The 26,460-nt window shown below is 39.9% G+C and overlaps 1 protein-coding gene across 2 annotated transcripts in view; it reads left to right on the plus strand.

Annotated features, from left to right (window-relative positions):
- Ros1 (ROS proto-oncogene 1, receptor tyrosine kinase) overlaps window positions 1-26,460 on the plus strand; it is a 133,313-nt gene that overhangs the window by 12,366 nt on the left and 94,487 nt on the right. For both annotated transcript variants that reach the window (XM_060373298.1, XM_021653063.2), the window contains exons 3-12: window positions 3,296-3,355; window positions 5,247-5,273; window positions 10,273-10,333; window positions 13,663-13,811; window positions 15,197-15,335; window positions 17,754-17,955; window positions 18,588-18,664; window positions 20,023-20,145; window positions 21,271-21,455; window positions 22,265-22,362. In XM_060373298.1, the coding sequence (XP_060229281.1) occupies window positions 3,296-3,355; window positions 5,247-5,273; window positions 10,273-10,333; window positions 13,663-13,811; window positions 15,197-15,335; window positions 17,754-17,955; window positions 18,588-18,664; window positions 20,023-20,145; window positions 21,271-21,455; window positions 22,265-22,362 (1,121 nt within the window). The remainder of the gene's footprint in view (window positions 1-3,295; window positions 3,356-5,246; window positions 5,274-10,272; window positions 10,334-13,662; window positions 13,812-15,196; window positions 15,336-17,753; window positions 17,956-18,587; window positions 18,665-20,022; window positions 20,146-21,270; window positions 21,456-22,264; window positions 22,363-26,460) is intronic.

The raw sequence follows: 26,460 nt of genomic DNA on the forward strand, positions 1-26,460 counted from the left end.
AAAAAAAAAAGAATATTGATCTGTTTTATTACAGTAAGAAGAGCTGCTAAATAAAACCTCCTTTACTCACCTTTGGTGAAAAAAAAGTTGTTGAAAACAGTAAGAAGTTTGAATTGTAGAAGTCATTAAAAGTGAAATGTGTTAAAGCAGAAAAAGCAAAGGACGAATACAAGCCCTTGATTTTGCCTGCACAGCTGGGTGGATTGGGATCAATGACTTAATACTTTATTGTACGATGTCTGAGAAGGATGGGCTTTATAGTTTTTATTGTTTCTTTCAGCAATTATGTTTTGTGGTTTTATTACTTTTCTGCATGTAGGTTCACTTATTCAACAAATGTTTATTGGCCTATCTTAGGTATGTGGCAGGCACTGGGCTAGGCAGACCTGGTTTACCACTGGGGCCTGTTGCTTGAAGGAACCACAAACTTTTGAGACACATACATAAAACCATGGGCAGAAAACACAATAGTGTTGTTATTTTGGGTCAGTTAAGGGGTCACACAGAATCAAAGAGTGCCCTACTTTCCTGCAAGACCTTCAGACTCAAAGAGGAAGAATATTTCAGAACAAAGATTTTTAAACTTTTTCTCACTTGAGACCTTTTTTCTTCTGAGGAGCTTTCACATGATTTCAGGTGTACATGGGCGAATGATGTAAATTTTAATTGGAGATGGCTGAGTGGAAAAAGGTACTGGCCACTAACTTGACCACATGAGTTTAATTCCCAAGACCAGCATACTAGAAGTAAAGAATTGACTCCTGTAAATGGGTGCTGGGAACTGAACCTAGATCCTCTCCAAGAGTAGCAAATACTCTCAACCATTGGACCATCTCTTTAGCCCTTTAGTTAAATATTTGATACGATAAGAAATACAAGCAGCTTTAAATTTTTCCAGAGTTGAAAGATATTTTAATTTTTTAATTGTCAATGATAAAATATTCCTTTGCATAAATATGTAATATAAAATGGTGGAAATATATTTATGGCTATTTCAGAAATGGTTAGAAATTATCACCTAATCCCATGTCAAAAATCAAAGACCAGATTTAGAAAATCGACAATTACGTAAGAGGATATAATGTATCCGATTATTCCCTCTCCCTTTTTCAACTCCCTCCCATCTTTTTAAATTTTCACTTATCCTAGATTCACAATTCTTGGTTTGGTTTTGTGACTGATTTACTGTAAATAAGACCTTTGATGTGAGTCTCCAGTGGGGACAAAACTGAAGACAATGACATCCTCTCTTCTAAATCTTAGCAAACAATTCAGCAGTGAGGGGTAAGAGTGCTTGAGCCTCTCCTCTATCCATGTCTGACAGTTGGTGGGACCATTCTTTTGTAAACTGAATATAGGGATCTTTAGCTTCAGTGAGTTCATGATTCCAATGGCTGTGTCTTACTCACATAGGGTGTGCTGAAAACCTCTTCTCTTTCTTCTGGCTCTTACATTCTTTCCACCTGTGTCTTGCAATGTTGCCTTAGAGGAAATGATATAAATGTTTTGTTCAGAGCTCAGCAGTCATTTGTCTTAGCCCATTAGGCAATGATGAATCTCTCTACTCATCACTATTCACTGAAAATTTTTTTTTTTTTTTTTTTTTTTTTTTTTTTTTTTTTACGACAGGGTTTCACTGTGTAGCCCTGGCTGTCCTGGAACTAGCTTTGTATACCAGGCTGGCCTCAAACTCGCAGAGATCTGCCTGCCTCTGCCTCCCCAAGCACTAGGATTAAAGGCATATGCCACCAAACCCAGCTCACTATTCACTGGAGAAAGAGGTGTCTGTTATTAAGCTGAGAGTCACCTTTGTCTATGGATATAAACACAAATACTTATAAAGCAGTTTGAAACTATGCCAATTTAGCTAACCAACAGTTAGCTTCAGTTCCCTTACAACAGTGGTTTTCAACCTTCCTAATGCTGTAACCCTTTAATGCAGTTTCTCATGTTGTGATGACCCCGAACCATACTTCATAACTTGCTACTTCATAACTGTAATCTCGCCTCTGTTATGCATCTAATGTAAATCTCTGATATGCAGGATATCTGATATACAAAGGTGGATCTGCAGGTAAAGGCACTTGCCACTAACCCTGATAACCTGAGTTTGAGAACCAGGACTCACATGGAAGACAGTATTGACTCTCACAGTTGTCCTCTGGTTTTCACATCTGTGGCACACACATATGCACGCACACACACACACACACACACACACACACATTAAAAATGTAATAAAATGAAGCTGCATTATAGAAGGACCAGAAGGTGAAAGCATTAATTCAACCGGAGTGATCTGTGTTTCAAATGTTAGACTAACTTGCTCAGGAAATGGGAGTGCAGGATGCCACGCTTGGTAATTTGGTCTCGATACACACAGAGAGAGATCACGAGCTTCTGGCAAGTGGTGAACGGCCTATAAGACAGCTGAAACTGTGAGTCAGAGGCCAGAGAAAACTTGGCTAGTGCTCAGGTGGGTCAGTAGGACTTAAATATGCCTTGTTCACGGGATAAGGGTGAGGAGTTAGAGAAAGGAAATGCATCTGGGTTCCCAGTTTAGGCAACTCAAACATACAAATGGGAGAACGTGTGTGTGTGAAGGACTCGGTGTGTTACATGCTGAATCTAAGGGATTCAGGTGCAGGTGTTTAACGAGAGAGTGCATGTCTGGGTGGCGTTTGTCAGGAAGTCGGGCACTGTTATAATTTGGGGCTTATCAGCACATGGCCAGGAAGGCAATGGTCAAAGTAGTCACAGGCACAGACAAAGCGGGAGCCATGAGCTATCTATCCAAGAGGAGACCAGGACAGCCATGGGAGGACATTTGAAGGCATCTTTGTGGTAAAAGCTGCCATAAGCTAACAGTTTAAAAAATGGTCTACCGTCTAATTTGGACACTCTACCTGGTTGTAGCCCCTGATTTTGAGTCTTGCTGGTTGTATGGGCACAGATGGAGACCCATGATATGCTTGGTGTCTTGCTGGCCTGGACTTCGCCTGCTGCCATTTGCCCAGTGGACAGGATCTTCTCGGGATCTCATCCTGCTCAGGGCTTAACTTACTCTATGGTCCTGAGTCCTGCCAGCTTGCTGTGAGTCATGCTGTGCCCCACCTGTCTATATTAAAATCAGGTCTGATTAAAATCCCACTCAAATCCTTGAGGGGCTTTTATTTTGTCAATAGATTTCTATTTCTAAGATATGAGATGGTACCTTTTGTGTCAAAAGAACATCGTTTAAGTGATAAAAAGTCACACTTCTTCATTCATACCTGTGTCTTATTGTCGCTTGCAGTGCATCCAAGGATGTCAGTTTTGGAACTCTGTAGACCAGGAAAAGTGTGCTTTAAAGTGTGTAAGTATTAATTATTGTTATGTGTTTTTTGAGACAGCTTCTTCCATAGCTCAGGCTGGCCTCAAACTCATATGTAGCTAAGGATGATCTTAAATTTCTGATCTTTTTAATCTGGTAGCCCAGATCTGTGATCTGGTCACTACAGAGGCGGAAGCAGGAGAATGCCTTAGCGTTTGAACCCAGCCTGGGAAACAAACATTATGAATCCCTATTAAAAACGAATTCTCCATATATGCACCTGCATAATTGTTCTTGCCTTGCCAACCTCACTTATAAAAGTTGTTTATATCTATTCCCACTTCTGGCTATGTTCATTGCAGAGTGCAGTTTTGCAAAAGGAAGAACGTTTGTTATCAGGACCGAGTTATCCTTACATAGCATTACAAATTGCAACTTAATTATTTTTCTAGTTTATGCGCTTGATATAATTTATGCCACTATGTAAGTTCCTGTAGGTCAGAAAGCACTCCATCTTTTTTAGACCGTGTCTCCTTCACTGACCAGAGTGGAGCACAAAGCAGGTACTAACTCTTGCTTGAGTGCATGAGTGGGAATACCATTTATTGTTGGGCAACCATCCAGGAAGCTGCCAATGTGGGCAGAAGAACCTGCCGGCCTTTGCCAATTCTTTTTTAAAATTAATTTATTTTTTATTAATTACAGTTTATTCACTTTGTATCCCAACTGTAGCCCCCTACCTCCTCCCCTCACAATCCCATCCTCCCTCCCTCATCTCCTCCCATGCCAAGTCCCCTGATAGCGGAGGTCCTCCTCCCCTTCCATCTGACCCTAGCCTATCAGGTCTCATCAGGACTGGATGCATTGTTTTCCTCTGTGGCCTGGAATGGCTGCTCTCCCCTCAGGGGTAGGTGATCAAAGAGCCAGCCACTGAGTTCATATCACAGACAGTCCCTGTTCCCATTACTAGGGAACCCACTTGGACACTGAACTGCCATGGGCTACATCTGTGCAGGGGTTCTACGTTATCTCCATGCATGGTGCTGGGTTGGAGTATCAGTCTCAGAAAAGACCCCTGGGTCCAGATTTTTTGGTTCTGTTGCTCTCCTTGTAGAGCAACTGCCCCTTCCAGGTCTTTCTATCTCCCCCTTCTTTTATAAGATTCCCTGTACTCTGCCCAAAGTTTGGCTATGAGTTTCAGCATCTGCTTTGATACCTTGCTGAGTGGAGTCCTTCAGAGGCCCTCTGTGGTGGACTCATGTTCTGTTCCCTGTTTCCTCCCTCTTCCAACGTCCGTCCCATTTGCCTTTCTGAGTGAGGATTGATCATTTTTCTCAGGGTCCTCCTTTTTGCTTAGCTTCTTTAGATACACAGATTTTTGTAAGTTTATCCTATATTATATGTCTAATATCCACTTATAAGTGAGTATATACCATGTGTGTCTTTCTGCTTCTGGGATACCTCACTCAGGATGATCTTTTCTAGTTCTCACCATTTGCCTGAAAATTTCATGATTTCCTTGTTTTGAGTTGCTAAGTTAGAGCTGTCATTTCAGTTTGCCTCCCTTGAGCTGCAGCTGCCTTCTAGTGCATTAAGATTTTTCCAGTAGATAGCCTGCTTTATTATTTTCCTAATGACGCAAACATCATAATTTTTTGAGCAATTCACACAGTGGCTTACCTAGACTCAACTCTTTTTTTTGAGGCAGGATCTCCATATGCTCTTGAATTTGAGACCCTCCTGCATCAGCCTCCAAGTGCTGGGATTACAGGCGTGTGTCACCACGCTCCCAAGAGCTCCTCTTTGTTAGTCTTCCTGTTGATTAATAGTGGTGGAAAAAATTCAGCAAGAGAAATGCACAGTTGAATCACTAAAGTCATCTGCAGTTTCAGAATGTTATGTAACTTTCTTTTCCTTCTGTCTTTCTATGCAGAATGATACATATGCCACCATTTGTGAGGTGAGTGTAGAATCATTTGCAAAAAACAGGTAATCAAACTCAAGTCTGTGTTCTTAGACTTCAAAAGGCTGTTAAAGGAAAACGAAGAAATTCTCAGCCACATACCTAATTTTATTTATTTGTTTATTTCTTTCTGTTGGAAAGGTCTAATTCCATCTTGGCACAGACATTTGCTGTTTTATATATATCTATGTGTATATGTAAGTTTTTAATATGTATGCATATATATATACAAATTCATGCATATGTATATGTATGTATGTATGTATAGATGTATACACACCACACACACACATATGTGTATAAAATCATTCCTCAGTGACCAAGACGGACTGGTTTCAGGAACTCCCAAAATTTACAAATTCTTGCATATTCAAATTCCTGATTGAAAATGAAGTAATATATGTATTATGACCTAAGCACATCCCTACATCTTTCATACTTTAAATCATCTATATTTACTTTTAACAAGTAATACAATGTAAGTGCTATAAAAATAGGTCCTTGCCCCCTTCCCTCTCCTCCTTTCTATTGAGACAGTATCATAGGTAGAGTAGACTGAACTCAAACAATCTCTGTAGCTTAGGAAAACTGCACTCCTGGACTTCCTGCCTCTACTGCCAAATACTGTTAGAGGCCTGTGCCAACATGTTCAGTTCAGTAGTTTTTAAGCCGTATTGATTGTGAAATAAATACAAAACAAGTATAGGCACACTTTAAGTATATGTACTACGTATATTGCTAAGATGCAATTACAAATATTCTTGCTGCTCAGTTGGCCAAATATGCACAATATACAGAAATGTATAACCTGAGTACAAGGGCAGACTGTAACTTTAATCTAGTTTAGAAGATTGTAAATTCCAATCCTGGTCGAAGTGGGTGCTGCAAAAGGAAAGAAGAGAAAAGCACATTCTGGGATATTGCTGCTGAAAGCATTTTCTTAACACTGTTGTTTACATGGATGTGCTCATGCACATGTGTGGGAGTCAGAGGACAACTTGACTTCTGCAGGACTCATTTCTCTCCTTCTACCATGGAGGTTCCTGGGCTGGAACTCAGCTTGTCAGCCTAGCCACAAGCCCCTTAAATCAATGAGCCATCTCGCTGGCCCATGATTGCATTTTCTTCTTCCAAACACAGAGTGCTCTACCATACATAACTATATCCCACTAAATGAGCCCTCTTAGGCCAGGTGCCATGGTGAACATCTGTATTCCAAAAACTTGGGAGGCAGAGGCAGGAGGATCACAAGTTTGAGGCTAGCCTGGACCACAGTGACCCAAAAATAAAGAACAGGAAAAAGACAAAAACAAAAACAAAAAACCAAACTCTAATGAGAACCCTTTAATTTCACTCCTTTCATTCACCAAAATCCTTTGCCGACAGTGTGAATCACAGTTTTCTGAGCTTATTTGTGAATAAATGGTATCATTTTTCAGTTTTAAAACCTGGTTATGGGATGGTAGGATGGCCCGGTGAGTAAAGGAGCTTGCTGCCAAACCTGATGGCCTGAGTTTGATATGAGGAAGCCACATGGTAAAAGGAGAGATTGACTCCTGTTAACTGTTCTCTGATCTTTATCTTTGGGATAGCATCAGCCTCTTCTTCCAGTAAACAAACAAACAAAATAATAAAGGCTTGGTCATGCTCTATTTAGATGCCTTCAAACCAGAGCTGAAACTATGTTACCTTGGTTGGGGCATAATATACATGGTTATCCATGAAGAATGCATAAAGATTCCTTTCTTTTTTTAACAGGAAGCATTTGACATCAAACATTCAACAATCAGTGTCTATGCTGTATTGCAGCTATTTTCCCTGCCAGTGGGTAGAGATGGGGTTTAATTTACATGAAACAGAATGAGAAATTTGCCCCAAAGGTGAACAATTGAGGATCTCCCCTGATGAGATGGAAAAACCAAATTTCCTCAGAACCCTATTACATGATTAAAGCAACATTACTCTTAAATAACACCCCTTAAGAGGTCTGTACCGGTCAGAAAAACCAAGGAGAGTGTCTCACTTGTCAATCATTGTGCTTCTTAGGGGTCCATGTTTAATGATGTGATTCTTTCTCTCCATGAGAATTTTAACTCAGTTATCCAAAGATTTCGGGAATCAAGCACTTTTATCATGGATGTTTTCACCCATGGGTGCTTGGGAGCTTTGCACTATGTAGTCTTTGCAGGAAAAGCTTAAAAATGATAGCTTGGCAAAGTAGAACCTAGAAAATGATGCTGCTAAATGAGCTGCAACATTCCTGATCATTTAAGTCATGAACTCTACTTAACGATAGCATCTTAGCCTGTAGATGGAGGATAAATGCAGACTTTTTTATTTCTGGAAGCCGTGTGTGTGTGTGTGTGTGTGTGTGTGTGTGTGTGTGTCTTCTTATTGCTATTTGAAGCCTCTCTGCCTCCCTGTCTGACCCGAGCTGACTCCCTTTTACCACATTCTCTGTGCCAGACACAGTGGCTTTAACTCTTCTTACAACCGTAGGCGCCCAGCCTGTCCTGCATTGAGCATCTATCTTCCCTCAAAACACCTGTCAGAACCCCTGCTCCTTCCAGTTGCTCAAGTCCTGTTTGAGAGTCACCTTTGTACTGTTCTAGCTGATCACATTAAAGGAAGTCTCATTGTCACACACCATCTCTTTGATCTTCTTACTTCTAACTTTACATCTGGATCGTAGGCCCTTTCCTCCTCTCCTCTGGTCTCCCATACCTTTCCTCCCTCCCCCTCCCTTATTTCTCAGATAAGGGGAGCCCCCCCAATTCACCCCAGTTCATTAAATAGCATCAGACGCTTCCCCTGTGGCCTGGCGAGGCAGCCCAACCAGGGGGAAGGGATTGAAAAGGAGGCAACAGAGTTCATGTCAGAGACAGCCCCAGTTCCCCTTACCAGGAAACCCATATGAAGCCTGAGCTGCTCGATCTGTTACATCTGTATAGGAGGCCTAGATACAGTCTATGCATGGTCCTTGGCTGGCGCTTCAGTCTTCGCAAGCCCCTCTGGGCCCTGGCAAATTGGCTCTGTTGGTCTTCCTGTGGAGTTCTTGTGCCTTCTGTGTCTTTATATCTGATCTCCTTGCTCCTGTTGCCTCACCACAGACCAGCACTGCCACACTCAGCCGCATCACTTTTCATTGTCTGAGGTGTTTGTTTTAAACTTGTCATTCATTCAATTTATATCCCCTTCTAAGACAATGTAAGTAGCAGAAAGGTAGGGAACTTACCTATTTTGTTCTCTGCGAGTTCTTTTTTTAAATTTCTTTTTGTTTTTATATATTTATTTTGAGACAGGTTTTCTTTGTGTAGCCTTGCCTGTCCTGGACTCACTTTGTAGAGCAGGCTGGCCTCAAACTCAGAGAGATCCACCTGTCTCTGCTTCTCCAAGTGCTGGGATTAAAGGCCCGCACCACCATGTCTGACTTGCTGCTATGCTCTTATAGCCGGGAACAATACTCAGGACAGAAAAAGAGATTCAGTAAGTATTCCTGAGTGAATGAAATATCTTTTAGAAAAGAATGTTGCAGTTCATCTGGAGTTTGGAAGGGTGTTTCTTCTTCCTTGTGTTAAGACAATTAGGAAAGGCGCAGGCAGCCTGTGAGGCTGTTTGGGGGAGCCAAGGAATAAAAAAGATGGCCTCACTACTGTGGGAAAATGGTAGTTAGGATATATTCAAAGACGGCAGGTGGATGAAGTCCTTGGGCAGAAAAATGTTAACAGCTCAGTGTATGGGAACAGATAGGTATAAAATCAATGCTTATCAACCTGCAGGTTGCAAAATAATTTTGTGGTTGGGATCACTGCAACATGAGGCACTGAATTAAAGGGTCACAGCATTAGGAAGGTTGGGAATGGTCTAGAAGCTTCTGACCCAGTTTCTGAGAACTGCTTTGATTCAACCAACTCTATGTTTTCTCCAGGCACTTTAGGCATGGGAGATGCTGGGTGGCCTCACTTAAAGTCTAAGAGCTGACAGCTTTGCCTCCACTTGAGATAATGTTTAAACTCTCAGACTGATGGGAAGTTTATTCCATATTTCCCCTTATGGGGGAGAATCCAGAAAAAACATGGCTACAATTTCTTTTTCTTTTTCCTTTTTCCAGGATGTCCTATATTTCCAAGTAAATGACATTTCTAAACAAAGTCCCTTATTTCTTGGAAGAAAAATACTCATTCTATGTAATGCTTTGTTGACTCTTGGTTTGTATCTTCTTTGCAGTGGATAGTTATGCCAAATGAGCTTTACTTAAATCTCCAAAGAGGATGTGACAACTAAATGAACCTTTAAGTTAAACAACCCCCCAGCCCTAAGCATGGTATTTGAATTAATCCTTAACTAAGCAAACGTAGCCGTATTGGGCTCCACTTCCTTTCAGCACACAGCTCAAACATCTCAGAGTTAATATTTGTATTAACTCTGTATTGAGCCAGAGTTTCTACGGTCTTCCTGAGACTGACAGCAGGCTGTTCCTGGTACTGCAATTATAAACTCCCTCTCTCATCAGGGAGATTGAGCACAGCCTCGCTGGACTTTTGCGATGTGTGCATGTGTGCTTTCTCCCCATGGTTTTCTTTTCTCTGTAGCTAATCTGTTAAGAGTTTCAGGCAATTTGGGTTTCAGCCCTCCGATATGTACTCTGTTTTTCCCTTTAATGAGATAAGGTGTTCATTGTGATTAGGCTGTCGGAGACCTTAAAAGTCAGCATTGGTCTGAAGAGATCCATTACGATGTTTGGGTATTGTATACTTGGTCAATTTTTAATTCTAAGGGAAGCGGGGAAACACAACAAACAGACCATCAAATGTCTTACCTTGGGCTGGAATTTTAGGTTTCCGGTTCATCAAAACTTTGACCAAGATGCTAAAAATAAAGTTGAACTATTAAGTTCTGCATTTTTTTTTTCAAACCGTAGAACGTCAGGGCCATGGAATGAATTCAGTAAGTCCAGAGTCAGCTGACCTGACTCCATGCCACTTGTTTTCCACAGAGGGAGTCCTGTGAGGTCGGCTGCAGCAGTGCAGAGGGTACCTATGAAGAGGAAGTACTGGGTAAGACAACTCTGCTGATAATCTCTGCCAGCCGGGGACTTACGGGAAAATAAGGAGAGCCTCTGAAAACACTTACACTCCAGTATCTCAACAGCATAGAAAAATGTTTGTATGTGAGACTGGTGTGACTCTCACCTAGACTCCCAGCACCCAGGAGGCTGAGGTAGGATGATTGCAGCAAGTTCAAGGTCAGCCTGGGCTGCAGAATGACATCCTGTTTCAAAAACCAAAAACTACCTCTGCCAGTGTTTGTATATGAAAAGAGTCTATAATTTCAAATGCTAAGGCTGTGCTGATGAAGCACCAGTAGACTATTGGAGATAAAATACAGGAAATGTGAAACATGATTGACATTTAGGGCACACCTTGCCTTCAACATCAGCGGGTATGTTTCTATTATCTATCTACCTATCTATCTACATCTCTCTCCCTCTCTATCTATATGAGACTCTTAGGGCCCAAATGGCTTGGGGTTTGATATGTAGCCAAAGAAGACCTTGAATTCTTAATTTTCATCTTTCTACTTCTGTTCTCCTGGGAATACTGCACCACTGTACGCAGTTTTATGTGGTTCTTGGGATCAAACCCCAGGCTCTCATGCATGCTAGGCAAGTACTCTACTGATTAGCTACACGCGCAGCCCAATTGATATCAAGGAGGGCTGCCGTTTTAATGAGATGAAGGTATCAGAATAATTTATTTAATATGAAGTACAATCTTCAGCTAATACTTATTCAATAAAGAACCTAACTATGTACATAACAACTTGGAAAAGGCAGTAGGGATTTGTGAGTGTATAGAAGCTATACCTCCTATGGTGAGAGAGAGAGAGAGAGAGAGAGAGAGAGAGAGAGAGAGAGAGAGAGCTCCCTTGACCTAATTTGAAACTAGGTTGGGTGTGCCTTAGTGAGTGGCTTTGTCTCAGTGCACTGATTCTCCAATGATGTCTGAAGAGGCAGAACTTTGATAAGTCAGCCTGGATGTTAGCGGCTGTTTCCAGAAAATTCCCCAGGCTCTTCTTCTACTGAGAGATTTTGGCAGATGGAGACTTGCCTGGCTTTTCCATAAGCTGTCATTCTTCTCTCAGAGGCTCGTGCTTACCCCTCTGGCTGTAGGAAATTGGGAGAAGAGTGTAACCTTGGGGAAGAAGCAAGCAACCTTTTGCTTGCTGTCCCTATATGCTCTGCCCTTTAGTATCTCCTAAACAAAAGAAACAGAAGACATTACTATGCAATTTTGTAAAAAGGTAGAGGTGTGACAGTTAAAAAATTTTGTTGTGAATGTTAACTATGGATAAAATCTATATTTGTGGTTTCAAAATGGTGCACAGAAGCACTCCAAGACATCACAGAAGCACTCTATGGCATCATAGCATCCTCAGGGGGACTGCAGGACAGTTTAAGTCCTGAGGGATACAGGGCTGGGGGACAGCTACTAGAGGCTGTTCCATCCACTGCTCAGGTGTGTTTCATCACATAACAGTAGATCCCACCATATTCTTTCCATGATGTCATTGCTAATAAGGTTGAGACTTTTGGTAATTTCTAACGTAGCAAAAACTTCCATAAAAAACTAAGTGGGAGACAGAAAGTGACTACTGCACTTAATTAGATTACACACCCAGAGAAGTTATGAAGTATTCAAGGGGCACATGATTTCCAGTAACATACAGTAACTTTTATTTAAGGCTGAAATAAATATATAATTGAGTCCTTTAAACAGCGTGCTATCTAAAATTTTAAATTACATTATTTATTTTAATTTTAAAAGATTTATTATTTTTAATATGTGCAGGTACATGGGTCTCTGAGTGAGTTTATGTACATATAATGGTGCCCATGAGGCTAGAAGGTCAGATCCCCTGGAGGTTGTCAGGCTCAGCAGGAGGCACCCTTACCCTCTATGCCATATTGGCAGCTCTTTTGAGCTGCCTTGTTGTTCCTTTTCAGAAAAGACTGACCTTTAGCATAGGCTGGCCTGAAACTCACTCTATAGTGGGCCTCCGACTTGCCATCATTAGCCTGTGAGCATCCCAAGTGTTGAGATCATAGCTGTGAGCCACCAGGCCTGACTAAGGTACCGCTGTTCCAAGCATCTGTTAAACTGTTAGTCACACGCTTCCAAAGTCACAGTGTTTAGAAGAGCAAATGGTCAGACAATTCCTTTGTTCCAAAGAGCCATGAAGAAAATCTACCAAAACCAAGAATGTCAGAACTGAAAAAAGGTGCAAACTTGATTCACATCCTTTTCTCATATTCTGTAATTATATTACCAGCTTACTTATATACTTTTTCTAGAATATTTTATTGCCCATACCTAAGTCTGTTTGTCTCTGCTGCACTACCCCACTCATTTACTTCCGGGTGTGCTTTCTTACTTGATTTTAGATGAGTCGTATTTGTTTCTATGTGTTAGGAAGAGTCAGTTGCTAACAATGCATCAAAATAATAATCTACGAATTTGTGTATGTATGGGGCATGGATGGGATTTGTATGTGTGATGTACCTATGAGAATGTACATGTGTCATAGCACATGTATAGAGGTCAGAGGATAACCTCCAGAGTCAGTCCTCACCTTCCACATAGGTTGAGGCAGGGTCTCTTTCATTATTTTTTTTTCCCACTGCATTACGTATTTCAGGCTGGAAGGCTCACAGGCTTCTGGGAGATTCTCCTATCTTCACCTCCCATCTCGAGGCAGGAGTGATAGGATTACAGACACGTCCTGCTTTGTCCAGTGTTTTTGTGTAGCTTCTGAACTCAGGTTGTCAGGCTTGCCTGGGAGTCCCATTAAATGTATGCTGCAGTGACCCCAGTTTTGAGAAGCCATCAAAGGTATTGTGATGCAGAACAGGGGAGCTTGTGGCATTTGTCGTAAAAGCAATAACTGTGCATGTAAGCATAGTTGTTTGAAGGGGAGGGTATAGTGTGCATGAAGCCTTGTGTTTGATCCTCAGAATCACAGGACTTACTGGTGCTTTACTCTGTAATGCACCCTGTCTTCCACTCTAAAAAAAGGATGTTGTCAGGATATGCAGTAATAATAGAATTTGAAGAAATGCTTTGATGGTACATGTCCTGTATGTATGTTTCTACTGTGCTACAAACATAGTTTTGGGGTCTTCTCTCTTTGCTTGTAAGAAAATGGGGCCCTGAGAGAAAACTTGTCAGTCTTAGAACATTGTGTTTCCTGACTGTGATAGAAAGAAAAAGACTACCTTGAATATAACTTATTGTTTGGATGTGTAATTTAGCAAGAGAGGCCTGGGCAAAACAGGCACACCTATCCACAGGAGTGAATCATTACTGAAATGCTGTTTCCTCCCCAGAAAGTACAGCACTCCCTACAGCACCCTTTGCATCTTCCATTGGAAATCATAGTGTCACATTACGATGGAACCCTGCCAACATCTCTGGAGTGAAATATGTCATTCAATGGAAGTATGACCAGCTTCCAGGAAGCTGGACTTACACGGAGGTATGTGTAAACTCTTTTTTTTTTTATTTAAACAGAGATATTTTGTCCCTAAATTACTGAAAGCTCAAAAATATCATGCCTTCCTTACCTGTGGTTTTGGTTTCCAAATTTCAGTTACCTGTGCTTAAAGATTTCTTACAAGTTTTAAATAGAAAATTGTTTAAAAAAAATGTCAAAGCCAATTATAGTGGAACAGGGAATGGAAAATTGTTTAAAAATAAAAGATTGAAGCCAGTTGTGATGGAACAAGGCTATAATTCTATCACTCGTTGGGCTGAGCCAGGAGAATTGTAAGTTCGGGGCCAGCCTGGGCTATATAGAAAGTTCCAGGCTAGCCTGGAGGTTCAAAGTAAAGCCTGCCTGAAAACAAATATGAAAGCAAGCAAGCACTAAAACAAACAAACAAACAAACAAACAAACAAGCGAGCCAGGTGCGTTGGCATGTGTCTGTAATCCCAACACTCAGGGAGGCAGAGGCAGATGAATCTCTGTGAGTTCCAGGCCAGACTGGTCTACAAATCGAGTCTAGGACAGCCAAGGCTACACAAAGAGACCATGTCTTGAAGAAACCACCCCCAGACCCACCAAGGCCACCATCACCACTAAAATGAAACTTAAGTTTTAAGTCACACAATAATGAGGAACATGATGAAATATGAGGTCATCATCCTTTGGCTCAGGGTATCCACACTGCATATACTACTCACTGTCACAGTATTGGTATTATAGTGCTTGTGTGTAGGAGCTGGTACTATCTGGAGTTTCAAGCTTCCATTGGTGGGGGAGGGTGGTTGGAGAGTATCTCCTATAGATAGAGAAAATGAGTTATTGACATTAAGACATTCTAGCAGAGACCAAGCATAGTGGTTGGATTAAGTGTACCTTAATCTCTGCTCTGGAAACCTTTTATGAGGAAAAAGTGTATACGCTACCTGTTGTTCATCATCTTCCCTGCCCTCTAAGGTGATTCCACCTAGGATGAAGGGCAGGAGGGAGATGCTCACAGGGGTGTGCTCTGATTTAGAAGTGTAGCCTTTTAGGATGCTACCTTTTAGTGAAGCGTGAGCAAGTTCAGGAAAAAAAAAAAGAAAAGAAAACAGCCTCAGATACCAAGTATAGTAACATGGGAGCATTTAGGTAAATCCTTGAGGTTAAGTGCTGAATAACTGAACCCTTAGCTTTCCCATTTCAAGGAAGGGGAGGATGGTGTGAGCAGTACAGACTGATGTTTGGAAGGTAAGCTCCTGGTCTGTTGCACCCCCAGAAGCACCTGGATTGCCCCATCTCCAATGGCACACTTGTCTTCCACAAGTTAACCTGAACTCTGTGTCCCGTTGGATCATGGCGATTGGACAGATGTTGACTTTTGTCTCTCCTGGTTCTAGACCGTGTCTAAACTCTCCTATGTGGTGGAGCCCCTGCATCCATTCACTGAATATATTTTTCGAGTGGTTTGGATATTCACAGCCCAGCTGCATCTTTATTCTCCACCAAGTCCCAGCTACAGGACTCATCCTTATGGAGGTAAGCACATATATGCCACTTGCAAAGTAGGGACATTATTCTGAAGTTTAATTTGTTTTTGTCCTAAGCAATGAAATAAATTGGTATTCCATTTAGTCATTGGGCTCTGAACTGTGTGCCAGGCAACACTTACAAAATTTTCAGTAAACAAAACAATGACCTCTGCTCTTGTTCAGTCCCCATTGTTTCTAGATGGGAAACGTGGTCATTGGTAAACACATAAATAAGGTTTGCTGACTAGTTATTGTTAACTTGGGACAAGTTAGAATCTCTAGGAAGAGGGAACCTCAATTGAAGAGCTGTTTTCATTAGGTTGGCCCGTGGGGGCATTTTCTTGATTAATGATTGATGTGGGAGGCACCAGCCCACTGTGGGTGATGCTACCTCTGGATGGCTGGTCCTGGGTTGTGTAAGAAAGCAGGTTGGGTAAGTCAAGAGGAGCAAGGCAGTAAGCAGCACTCCTCAATGGTCTGTTATGCTTCAGTTCATACCTAGGGTTTGTGCCCTGAGTACCCTTTGTGATACTGTAACTCTAAGCCAAAATAAACCCCATTCTTCCCCAAGATACTTTTGCTCACTGTGTTTTTAGCACAGCAATAGAAACCCTAACTAAGACATAAATTGAGAGTAGACTGTTGCTGTGACAGATCTGGTATCAGGAAGTATGTCAGTGTGTAGGATAGTATGAGACACTGTTGGGGCAAAGAAGGATCTATGTGTTTTGCTTCAGTTGACACCATTTCAAGAATGGCTCTAGGCCAGTATCTGACCTTAGGTTCTAAATGGAAACCTCATAGAATAACCAGCAGAGGTGGTCACACAATCTCTGGGACCTAATTATCAAAGAAAGGACACTCCTCAAGGAAGAAGATACCCCCCAGCTAATTCCATCCGTTTGTCTGCTCTGCTTTAGACCTTCGCTGCTGAGGAAGCCCAACTCCTCATTAGGTTTTCTAGACCATGTCATAGTGTTCTTTCCATGCATAGAATCTTGTTTTCACACTCTCCCTTACTTGTCTAGCACCAGCGACGCTCTAATACTTACAGTCATGTCTGTTGCTTTATAGTCATATTTTCTCTGGCCATAAGAATTATATAATTTTAGTTGGTGTTAGTGCTTTTTTTTCCCCTTTGGACTCTTCCAAACATAACCCTAGCCCCAACCATGTGGAATGTTTATAAGACAAATTATTACTTTCTAAACAAGAATTTTTGTGTGTGTGTATGAGACATTTGAATAATTATCATATCTTGCTGTGTAGGTGGTTTTTAACTTGCTTGAAGTGGAGAGATCATATCTGAGTGTTGATCCTAATGAGTTGCTGTTGACTTTCTGATTCCAATTCAGTGGGAGGTCGTTTCTTTTTATTTTTCCTTTTCACACAGGTGACTGAGTACATGGAGGTAAGGAGAAACACAAAGATGTTTGTGTTTGTTAATGATTAGTCTGAGAGTTTGGGAGGGATTGTATCAAAGGAAGGCCATGGGACACATGAAAAGGCCTTTTAAAGACAACCCCATGTGAGGGGTGAAACATCTCATTTCTACTACCTCTAGCCCACTGATGGTGGGCACAACATTTGCCAAATGTGTTCTGAAGGATTTGTTGTCAGTGTTCTTGTCAGTCTACTGAAGAACAAAGGTGTCAAAACATGTAGTTATGTGGTAAAACTAGATATGAGAGTATTTTACAGAGCTAAGATATAATAAGTAGGTGCAGAGATGGTTGGAATCTGGGCTGGCAAATAATTTGTTGGTCTTTCTGTCAGTAGCATGTAGAGTCTTCGAGTAAATGATTAATCCTTGAATTTTTGCTCCCTTCATCCATGGCAAGAGTAGTGTGTGACTCAGGTGGTCAGTCAGGGCTCCATGGGACTTTGGAGGTCTGTAAAGGAGGTATTATCTAGATTTTCAGGGCAGATAGTAGTAAAATTGGAGTAGATCATTCCAATTCTTGGGTGTCTGAAGCCACATCTTTATCTGGAACCAGTCAGGACACAGCTCACAGAATAAACAGCCCCATGACTTGCCTTGGTCATCTTGTGTTAAGTACTGACTCACTTTTGTGCACATTTTCTTATTCTAAGGTGCTTTGCTCCTCTGTTCACCTCAGTCTCCAAAGGATTTTGATAGCTCTTTATCAAAAATATAGGTCCTATTTGAGTCTCCAATATTCTGGTATTTTGTAAGTTAAAACTGAGGACAATGCAAGAGTATTGTTGGCATAATTTAGAGACCAAGAATTACAGCTCAAAATTTCTAATTCCTTTTCTTCTGTCACATTTCCAGTATTAATCAAAAGATCTTATTTCTGTTTAGCTTTGAAAATAATTTTTTCATTGTCTTAGTCTAAGAGCACAGAAGTCTGCTTTTTCTTTTCTCTCTCCTCCCCACCCCATGTCATTGTTCTTTCTCCAGTTCCAGAAACTGCACCTTTCATTGTGAACATTGAAAGCTCAAGCCCGGACACCGTGGAAATCAGCTGGGCTCCACCCAATTTTCCAGGTGGACCTATTTTGGGTTATAATTTAAGGCTGATCAGTAAAAATCAAAAATTAGATTCAGGGACACAGAGAACCAGTTTCCAGTTTTATTCCACTCTTCCAAACACCACCTACAGGTAAGAGTTACACAGTACAGGTAAAAATAACACCACTATTAATGCAGGCATGATGATTATTTAGGAAATCTGGCTAAAAATCAGTTAAGTGTATTTGGAGACATGCCACTTACTTTATTCCATTGTGTTGAAGTTGTAGTTTTTCTCAAATTTGCATGTGCATTGCATCACACAATCCTAAGCAAAAATATTTTCAGCATATCAAAGGATCCTTATAGATATGTGACAATAATAACATAAATGCCATGCCTGCAATTTGTTTATTTAATGAAACATAAAAAAAATTAAGGAAGTAAAATTCTGGTAGTGGTATTTTATTTTTTTAACCACAGAGGATTATTTTATTATTGTTAGCTTCTCTGGCATTTACTAAGACTTCTTTAAACAAGGGGAGAAATGGAGGTCATGCAGATAGCAGGGTTCAGCTTTTGACCTCAGTGACCCTGAACTGTTCTGTGGGGAATGCAAACAAGGACGTGATTGATGGTCCTCTTGGTGCTGAGAAGTGACACAGTAACTAGATATGTGCGCTACCCCAGGATCTTTAAATAGACTCTCTGTTGCTCCTATATTTATTTCATGTTCACAACATGCCATGTGAAACACATCTCTCCAAATTGTTTTTGGAATAGGTTTTCTATTGCAGCAGTCAATGAAGTTGGTGAGGGGCCAGAAGCAGAATCTATAATTACCACTCCATCCCCAGCAGGTATGGTCTAGGCTTATCCTTTTTGTTACATAAGGATAAAGGTTGACTGGGGTAAAGGTCAGAGTTCAGTGGTTGTCTCGTAGACCTCAAGATTCTTTGTCTTTATGCATCCTTTTTTTTTTTTGGTACCTCATAATTTTCAATTTTAAGTTATTCTACATACTTAACAAATAGAAGGTTAGATAGACTATTGGTATTAGAATATTGAGATAAAAAAACAGAATGAAAACATTTAAGTATTTTAAGAAAGATGGCTTCAAACAAATTCTTGGTTTTAATTTAAATCACTAGGTATGATAATTTGCATTTACAAATTTAGAGGTTATATGTAAACTTTTCTGTCCTGACATTCACATGTATATTGTTACATCAGATGTTTTCCCAGTCTGCTTTAATGTTTTTAAGTGTTTATGAACATTAAGAATTTAAATATTAACTTTTTGAAAATTCAGTCTGTGGATTTATCTTATTTTTTTTTAAGTACTCCCTTTTGGTTGTTGTTTTTAAACAATTACCTTGAGAGGTTGAAGACTACTGGTACTTATAGGAGCAAAGATTTTTTTTGAGAAGCAGTAGATATTTTTTGGGAAAAATGAATTAGATTCTTGACTAACTCAAAGACTCAAAATTCCTTTAGTATGTTTTCTAGTTTCACCAGATCTCCATCTGCTGACTGGACTGCCTCTCACTCCAATCTGCATACAGCTACGTCAGGCGTGTTGTATGTCATGTATCATCAGCCAGTATTTTTAGTTGTTCCTAGACTCTAAAAAAAAGAGAGGTGTTCTTGTCAGGCCTGAAGCACATCTGAAGGAGAAGTTAAATATAGAGCAGGGTTAAGGTTGCTGTGTGATTACTGCTTACAGTTTATTAATTGTCCTGAAAATGCTATCACCCGTGGGTCTTGCTTCACTTTCCAACTGAACAGGATATCAATCAGAGTTCTACAGCCTTCAAATTTTCTTTAAAAATGTTCCTCCTGCTTGAAATGGAGAAAAGCTGAAGGCAACACCTTCTTCATATCTTGTACTAACAACCCACTTTGAGGCTAGATTACACCTACGAAAAAATAATGCTGACTGGGGAAAATGATTTAACTTCTATTGAAACAAAGATGTTAAGATGGTATAGTATGTCACACGATGTAGTCACATAATCCTATTTGATTGTAACCATGTTTCTTACCCCGATCCATGAACTTACGGAGACTATGCCACAAATGTAATACCTCTAAGTAACTCCAGAAAATTTAGTCAGTCTTTAAAAAAAAATGCAATCTCCCTTGTGTTTAAGTACTAAAATTTTTTGAGTTGGTTTGTGTATCGTTGGTCAGTCTGCCCATAAATCATGTTTTCCAGTTCAAGAAGAAGAACAGTGGCTTTTTTTATCCAGAAAAACTTCTCTGAGAAAGAGGTCTTTAAAGTACTTGGTAGATGAAGCACATTGCCTGTGGTCAGATACTATACGTCATAATATTACAGGTAAGTCCAACAGAGTCCTGTCTCTTCACTGGAAAAGGGAATATTTGGAATTTCTGAAAGAAACTTTCAGAGTACAGGAATTTTAAGAGTTGCTCTTGGATTCCAGTGCTAGGGATGGTGTACCTGTTTTTGAGCTCTTGATCACTGGGATCCCAGATATGCCTGAACCATTGCAGGATGTTGCCAGTGCTCAAGTTGCCCTCTACAACTTGAAGACACCCATACTGTGGTCATAGAACAAGAAGAAATTGAACTGAGTACTGACCTGGAAGCCTTATCCTTTCTGCATGGCTTTCATAGTGCTGAAATGTGCTATGTACTCTATAGGGCAACTGTAGTAAAATAATTTTCTGAGTGACTAAGTAGTTATATGTATAAACTCACAGTAACTGTGACCAAATGCATAGGACCTATGCATGATCAAGCCAGACAAAATCCCAGCATGGATGGCGGAGGGTTCAAGAAATCCTATATCTAACTGAGGGGCTATTGACAACTGATGGCTGCTGGGAGATGGAGGGTTACTGTCCTTTGCTGATCCATGAGAGGCTACTCATATTCCTAAATCACCCCTTGACCATGCTTATGCTGAGTTTTCTATGAGGACTCAGAGGACTTGAAAGAAGAGAATCCATGAAATTAGGAGGGAATAGTGATTAGTATAGAGGAAGAATTGGAGGATAGGAAATGGGAAATGGATTTGATCAAAAAACATTTGTGAAACTCTCAAACAATAAAAAAAATTTCAAAAATGCTTTTGTGTCTGGGGATGTAGCCCAGTGATAGGGAATGTGCTTAAACATGTCTGAGGCGTTTCAACATGAGACAAACAGCCCCACATCAAGCCTACTCTACCCCCAATTTTTCCAATTTTTCTAGAATTTACTACCTTGAATATCAGTGGACTATATCATTCTAAACTCTTGTAGCATTTTATGTATGTTAAGAAAATACCCAACAGATTCGCACATATAAGTTATATGTACTAGAAGAATTTAGAATATTTTAAATTTATAAGAACTTCTATTTGACTCTAGCAAACATTAAAGACAAATTCACTGCAGTCGAAGTTTTTCTGTCCTGTGGACATTTAAGTGTGTGTATCTACTCGTCTGGCTCTTGCAGGAATCTCCGTCAATGCCCAGCAGCAGGTGGTTTATTTCTCAGAAGGAACCGTCATATGGATGAAGAGGGCAGCCAACATGTCCGATGTGTCTGACCTGAGAATGTTTTACCGAGGCTCGGGTCTAATCTTTTCCATCTCCATAGACTGGCTTTACCAGAGGATGTATTTCATCATGGACAAACTGGTTAGTCTGAGTGAACATAGCTAGTGATCAATAATAAGCAGATGGTAAACACAGCTTCATCCCACTGACTACTTACTTCACTTCAGATGAGAGGTTAGCAATGAATCACGGACCTAATTTACAAAAAGCTTTGACCTAGTGTGAGCTAGTTCTGATCTACTTTTAGGTCATCATTATTTGTGTGTTTTTTCATGGTTACAGTTTTTATTAATGATAACTTATCTGCTTGTTATCACTGGGTAAGACTATCTACCACAAGCAAAGTCCACTGGAAGCACCGTTAATTATATACTAACCTGGGTTATTTTAGTAGGTCCTGAAAATATGTCAGTACTGGCATCTTTGAGAAGATAGTCTTCCTACGTTCAACTTCTCATTTTATAAGTGTGTGTTCATTGCAATGAACAAAGATTACTATTCTACTCAAAGCCCAGAGGCTTGTATACAGCGCAAGTTTTAAAAATAATTGGGTCCCTCCATAAACCAAGAAAAAAAAAAACACATTTAAATATTATTGGTATTAATAGAATATAAACTTATTAGCACATAAGATATGAAGTTCCATTTCTTTCTTTTTTATACTGAATATTTTTTTTATCCCAAGCTGGTCTGTTATCCATGACTTTCCTGCCTCAGCTTCCTCGCTTCTAGCATTATAACTGTGCGCTAATTAAATTACCCTTCAAATGCTTTTTTTTTTTTCTCGTACCAAACATCTCAGGAAATACTTGGTAGTCACAGTATTTTCACATGAATGCAGACAGACATTGATTTTATTGGAATATATATACATATATTTTATTTTCTAGGTATATGTCTGTGACTTAGAGAATTGCTCAAATTTTGAGGAAATTACCCCATTCTCTATTCGTGCACCTCAAAAAGTTGTGGTTGATTCCTATAATGGGTAAGTGTTAGCTTTGTACATGTGAGATCTCTTTTTCTGGCAAAAATCTCTGTGAAGCTCCCTTGTGATTGCAGCACTGATTCCCAACAAGTCCGCCTTTGATCCTCATTTCACGTCAAGTTAATTCAAATTGCTTTCAAATTTGATTCCTTCCCCTTCCACAGCAAACTATAGTTCTATGGAAATGACCTTTTGCTAGAAGACCTTGGGACCACGATTCTAGTTCAAGCCTTGGGACTACTTTATGACAAGAATCAATATCTCATTGTTCCCTTCAGGGGCCACCATGAGACACTACTTCACCACATGCCTCTGTAGCTGAACCATTCGGCTTCCTGGGGTGGCTCTTAATAAGTAGGTTGCTAACATCTACCCTCATGGGATAGAATTTAATGGTTAAGAACAAGTACATTCTGATAATGAAATGAGGATATTTTGTGTACGTCAAATGTTCATGGATGCGTTTCGGCAAAAATATAGAAAGTTATTTTAGAGGTTATTCTTAAGTATGACCAACATAGCGAACAAGTTCTTTACTAATAAGCACGTCCAATTGTTGGTAAGGTCAAACATTTTTCTTTGTCGAAGGTATAAATTTGTTCTCATTTTGAATGAAATAAAAATACAGAGCCTATTTTTTTTTTCTTACACTGGCATTCTTACAAAAATATTGCTCACTGTTACTTAAAGTCAAGCTTTCCTATTCATATTCTTTAATTTTAAAAGTTATTTTGTGTGAGTGGACAACCCTTGGCACTGGTCCTCACCCTGTACAGTGTTTTTAAGCAAAGTGTCCTGTTCTCTGTTCAGTAGCTGGCCTGTGAGCTTCCATGGATTTTCAAGGCTTTCCCTCCTCTCTTGCCTTTGGAGCACTGTCATAAAGCACACGCACAGGCTTTATGTGGGTTCTGGCTGTTTAAGCAAAGGTCCTTGTGCAGCAAGCAACTTTACTCACCAAGCAATCTCTTTAGTCCAGACATTTAATTTTATTTTAGGTGTAAGTTACTGAATTATAGAATGTATTCTTAGGAGCCAAGACTGGGTTTCTGCTCACTAAATAGTGAGGATGACCTTGAACTTCTGGTTCTTCTGCTTCCATCTCCCAAGTTCTGGGATTACATATGTGAACCATGATGCCTGGTCTTATGAGATACTGGGGATTGGACTCAGGCCTTCATGCATGCTATAGCAGCCAAGAAGCTTACTAAGTGAGCCACATCCCTAACCCAAACGATAGATTCATAAAACAAAACAAACAAAAAACCCAAACCCTGTGTGGACTTTCTAGATCTTTATATATATATATATATATATATATATATATATATATAAAGATCTATCTATCTATCTATCTATCTATCTATCTATCTATCTATCTATCTATCTATCTATCGAGACAAATATCCCTGGCTGGGCTTGTACTCATTGTATAGACCAGGTTGGTCTCAAACTCATCTGCTTCCAGACTGGTGACTTTAAAGGCATCCACCACCATGATCAACTTCCCAACATCTCTGTGGTAGGCTGTGGAGTTCTCTGGTTTATATAGCCAGAAGCGGAACAGCTGCATTATATAGTAGTTCTGTTTTGGAATTTTCAAACTCTAAATCTAAATCTCAACTGATTTCCACAACAACTCTATTAATATGCTTACCCACTGCAGTGAATAAGTGTTCCCTCTTTTTGTACACCTTCCCCAGCCTTTGTTGTCAGATGTCTTGATGTCAGCCATCCAGACTATGGGAAGGTGGTATCTCAAAATAGCTGTGATTTGCATTCCCTTCATGACTAGGGGTACTGGACAGTTTTAAAATAAGTGGCCATTTGTGCTTCTTCTTTTGAAAGTGTCTATTGATAGCATCAGCCCTTTATTTTTTATTTTTATTTTTTAAATTTATTTATTTTTATTTTATGTGCAATGGTGTTTAGCCTGCAAGTATGTCTGTGTGAGGGTGTTGGCTCTTGGAGTTACAGACAGTTGTGAGTTGTCATGTGGATGCTAGGGAATTGAACTCATGTCCTCTGGAAAAGTAGTCAGTGCTCTTAACCACGGAGCCATCTCTCCAGCCCCCCATCAGCCCATTTCTTGATTAGCAGTTCTATTTCCTTAGTATTAAAGTTTTGTAATTCTTTTTGACTTCTTGCTTTTGTCTCCCCTTTTGGAGTGTAGCTGAGTAAGAGTTTCTTCCATTCTGTGGGCTGCCAGCTCGCTTGGCCGATTATGTCCTTTGTTGTGCAGAAATTTTTAAATTATGCAGTCTGGTCTGCCAGATACTTGGGGTTAGTTCATAGTTGGTTTAGAAAGTTCTCCCTGCCCAGTGTCTTGAAGAATATTCTGTTTTCTTCCAGTACTTTCAGGATTTACAGCAATTTGTTTATACTTAGCAGATTTCTAAGTTCTTTCTTTTCCACAATCATTTTATCCTGAGTTAGGTACCTTTGCTAGACAGGGAAGTTGGAATACAAATTAATCCAGTAATCATCCAAAATGCTTTGCAATGACCCAGGATAGGATCTTCTACATAAGGCCCTCTGACTCCTGATCATTTTCTACCTTGACAGGAAAGTTTCTATAAAAATAATATACTTTTCAGCAAGTTTGTGTCCTTATAGGACAATGGATGTGTGCAGCAGGTTGCAGCTGTCCTGGAGTTTACAGTGTTTTCCTTCATGTGGTTATTTTGCACCATTGCATCATGCCCTCAAAAAGTTTTAACCTGATCTGAATCTTGACCCTTCTCTTCATCCCACCCCTTGCATTCCCTAATCATGTCTGTCTGTTCTCTTCTTTCTTCCTTTCTCTTCTTTCTTCTTCTCTTTCCTTTTCACCTAGTGATCAGGGTTGAAGCTCTGGTTTTTTTTCCCTGCCACAAATGGAGAACCGTGCTTCATTAACCCAGACAGCTTTTCTTTTATGTAAGTTTTTCCAAATACTTTTAACAATTTTTGAACTTCACAGACAATCAGGAGCCATTCTTTTTGTTCGCTATCATTCTCCCTTGAGGCAGATAAAATAGATTTATATCTCAAAGTGAGTTTGTATCTCAGTTTTTTTTTTTTTTTTTTTTTTTTTTTTTTTTTACCTTAGGCTAGAATGTGGACAGAGTTGTAAAGATTTAGGAAGATCATCTAAAGTGGACTGAGTAATGACAAGAAATAATGGCTTACCAGTAACAGGAAATAATGGCTTGTGATGCAAGCTGGAATGTAACATTGCATGGGGTTATAAGATATTTAACTGTATGAGCTTGCTAGCAAGTATTTTAATGATCAGCTAAAATTAATGATTTTTATTATACCAGTTAAATTTTTTTTTTAAAAAATATTTTCTGTGTGTGACTTTTTTGGTTGCCTATATGTCTGTGCACCAATTATATGCCTGGCTTCTGAGGAGGCCAGAAGAGGGTATCAGGACCTCTGGACCTGGAGTTAGTGAGAATTGCTACCATGTGGGTACTAGGAATCAAATCTGAGTCCTTTGGAAGAGCAGTAAGTTGCTGAAGCATCTCTCCAGCCCCACTGGCTAAAACTTTACTTTGATGTTTGATTGTTGGTAAAATATTAAGACAGGCTTCCCCCCCCCCCCCATCAAAAATCACCTGCTCATTGTTAAAAGACCAGACTCCACATGGGGCATACATACATCTTCAAAACATATTTATATTTTATTTTCTTGTGTGTATGTATGAGTGCAATTGAGTACTGGTGCCTTCAGAGGTTAGAGGCCTGAAATCCCTTAGTTAGCGGTTGTTGTGAGTTGTCTGATAGAGGTACTGGGAATAGAACTCCTGGAAGAACAGAAAGTGCTCTTACACACTGAGCCACCTCTTCAGCACCTTTAATTCTTCTATTGGCTTCCTTCTCCTGATAGGTGGGTGGTCCTGCTCAGCATCTTTATTCGCCTGTTGGGTATTTCTTCACTGATTACTAAATGAAACATTCATACTTGCCTGTTTCACTTACAGATAGATATTGTTAAAAGTTTAGATGACTCCAGATGCAAAGCAGTTATGTTAATTGTAGCAAAATACAAATGGCTTGAATGTTTTTTTTTTCGTCTGTTTATCATTCTCAATGCATGAGAAAAATTAATTGACA

Source organism: Meriones unguiculatus, chromosome 20 (assembly GCF_030254825.1).
Source record: "Meriones unguiculatus strain TT.TT164.6M chromosome 20, Bangor_MerUng_6.1, whole genome shotgun sequence".
NCBI lineage: Eukaryota > Metazoa > Chordata > Mammalia > Rodentia > Muridae > Meriones > Meriones unguiculatus.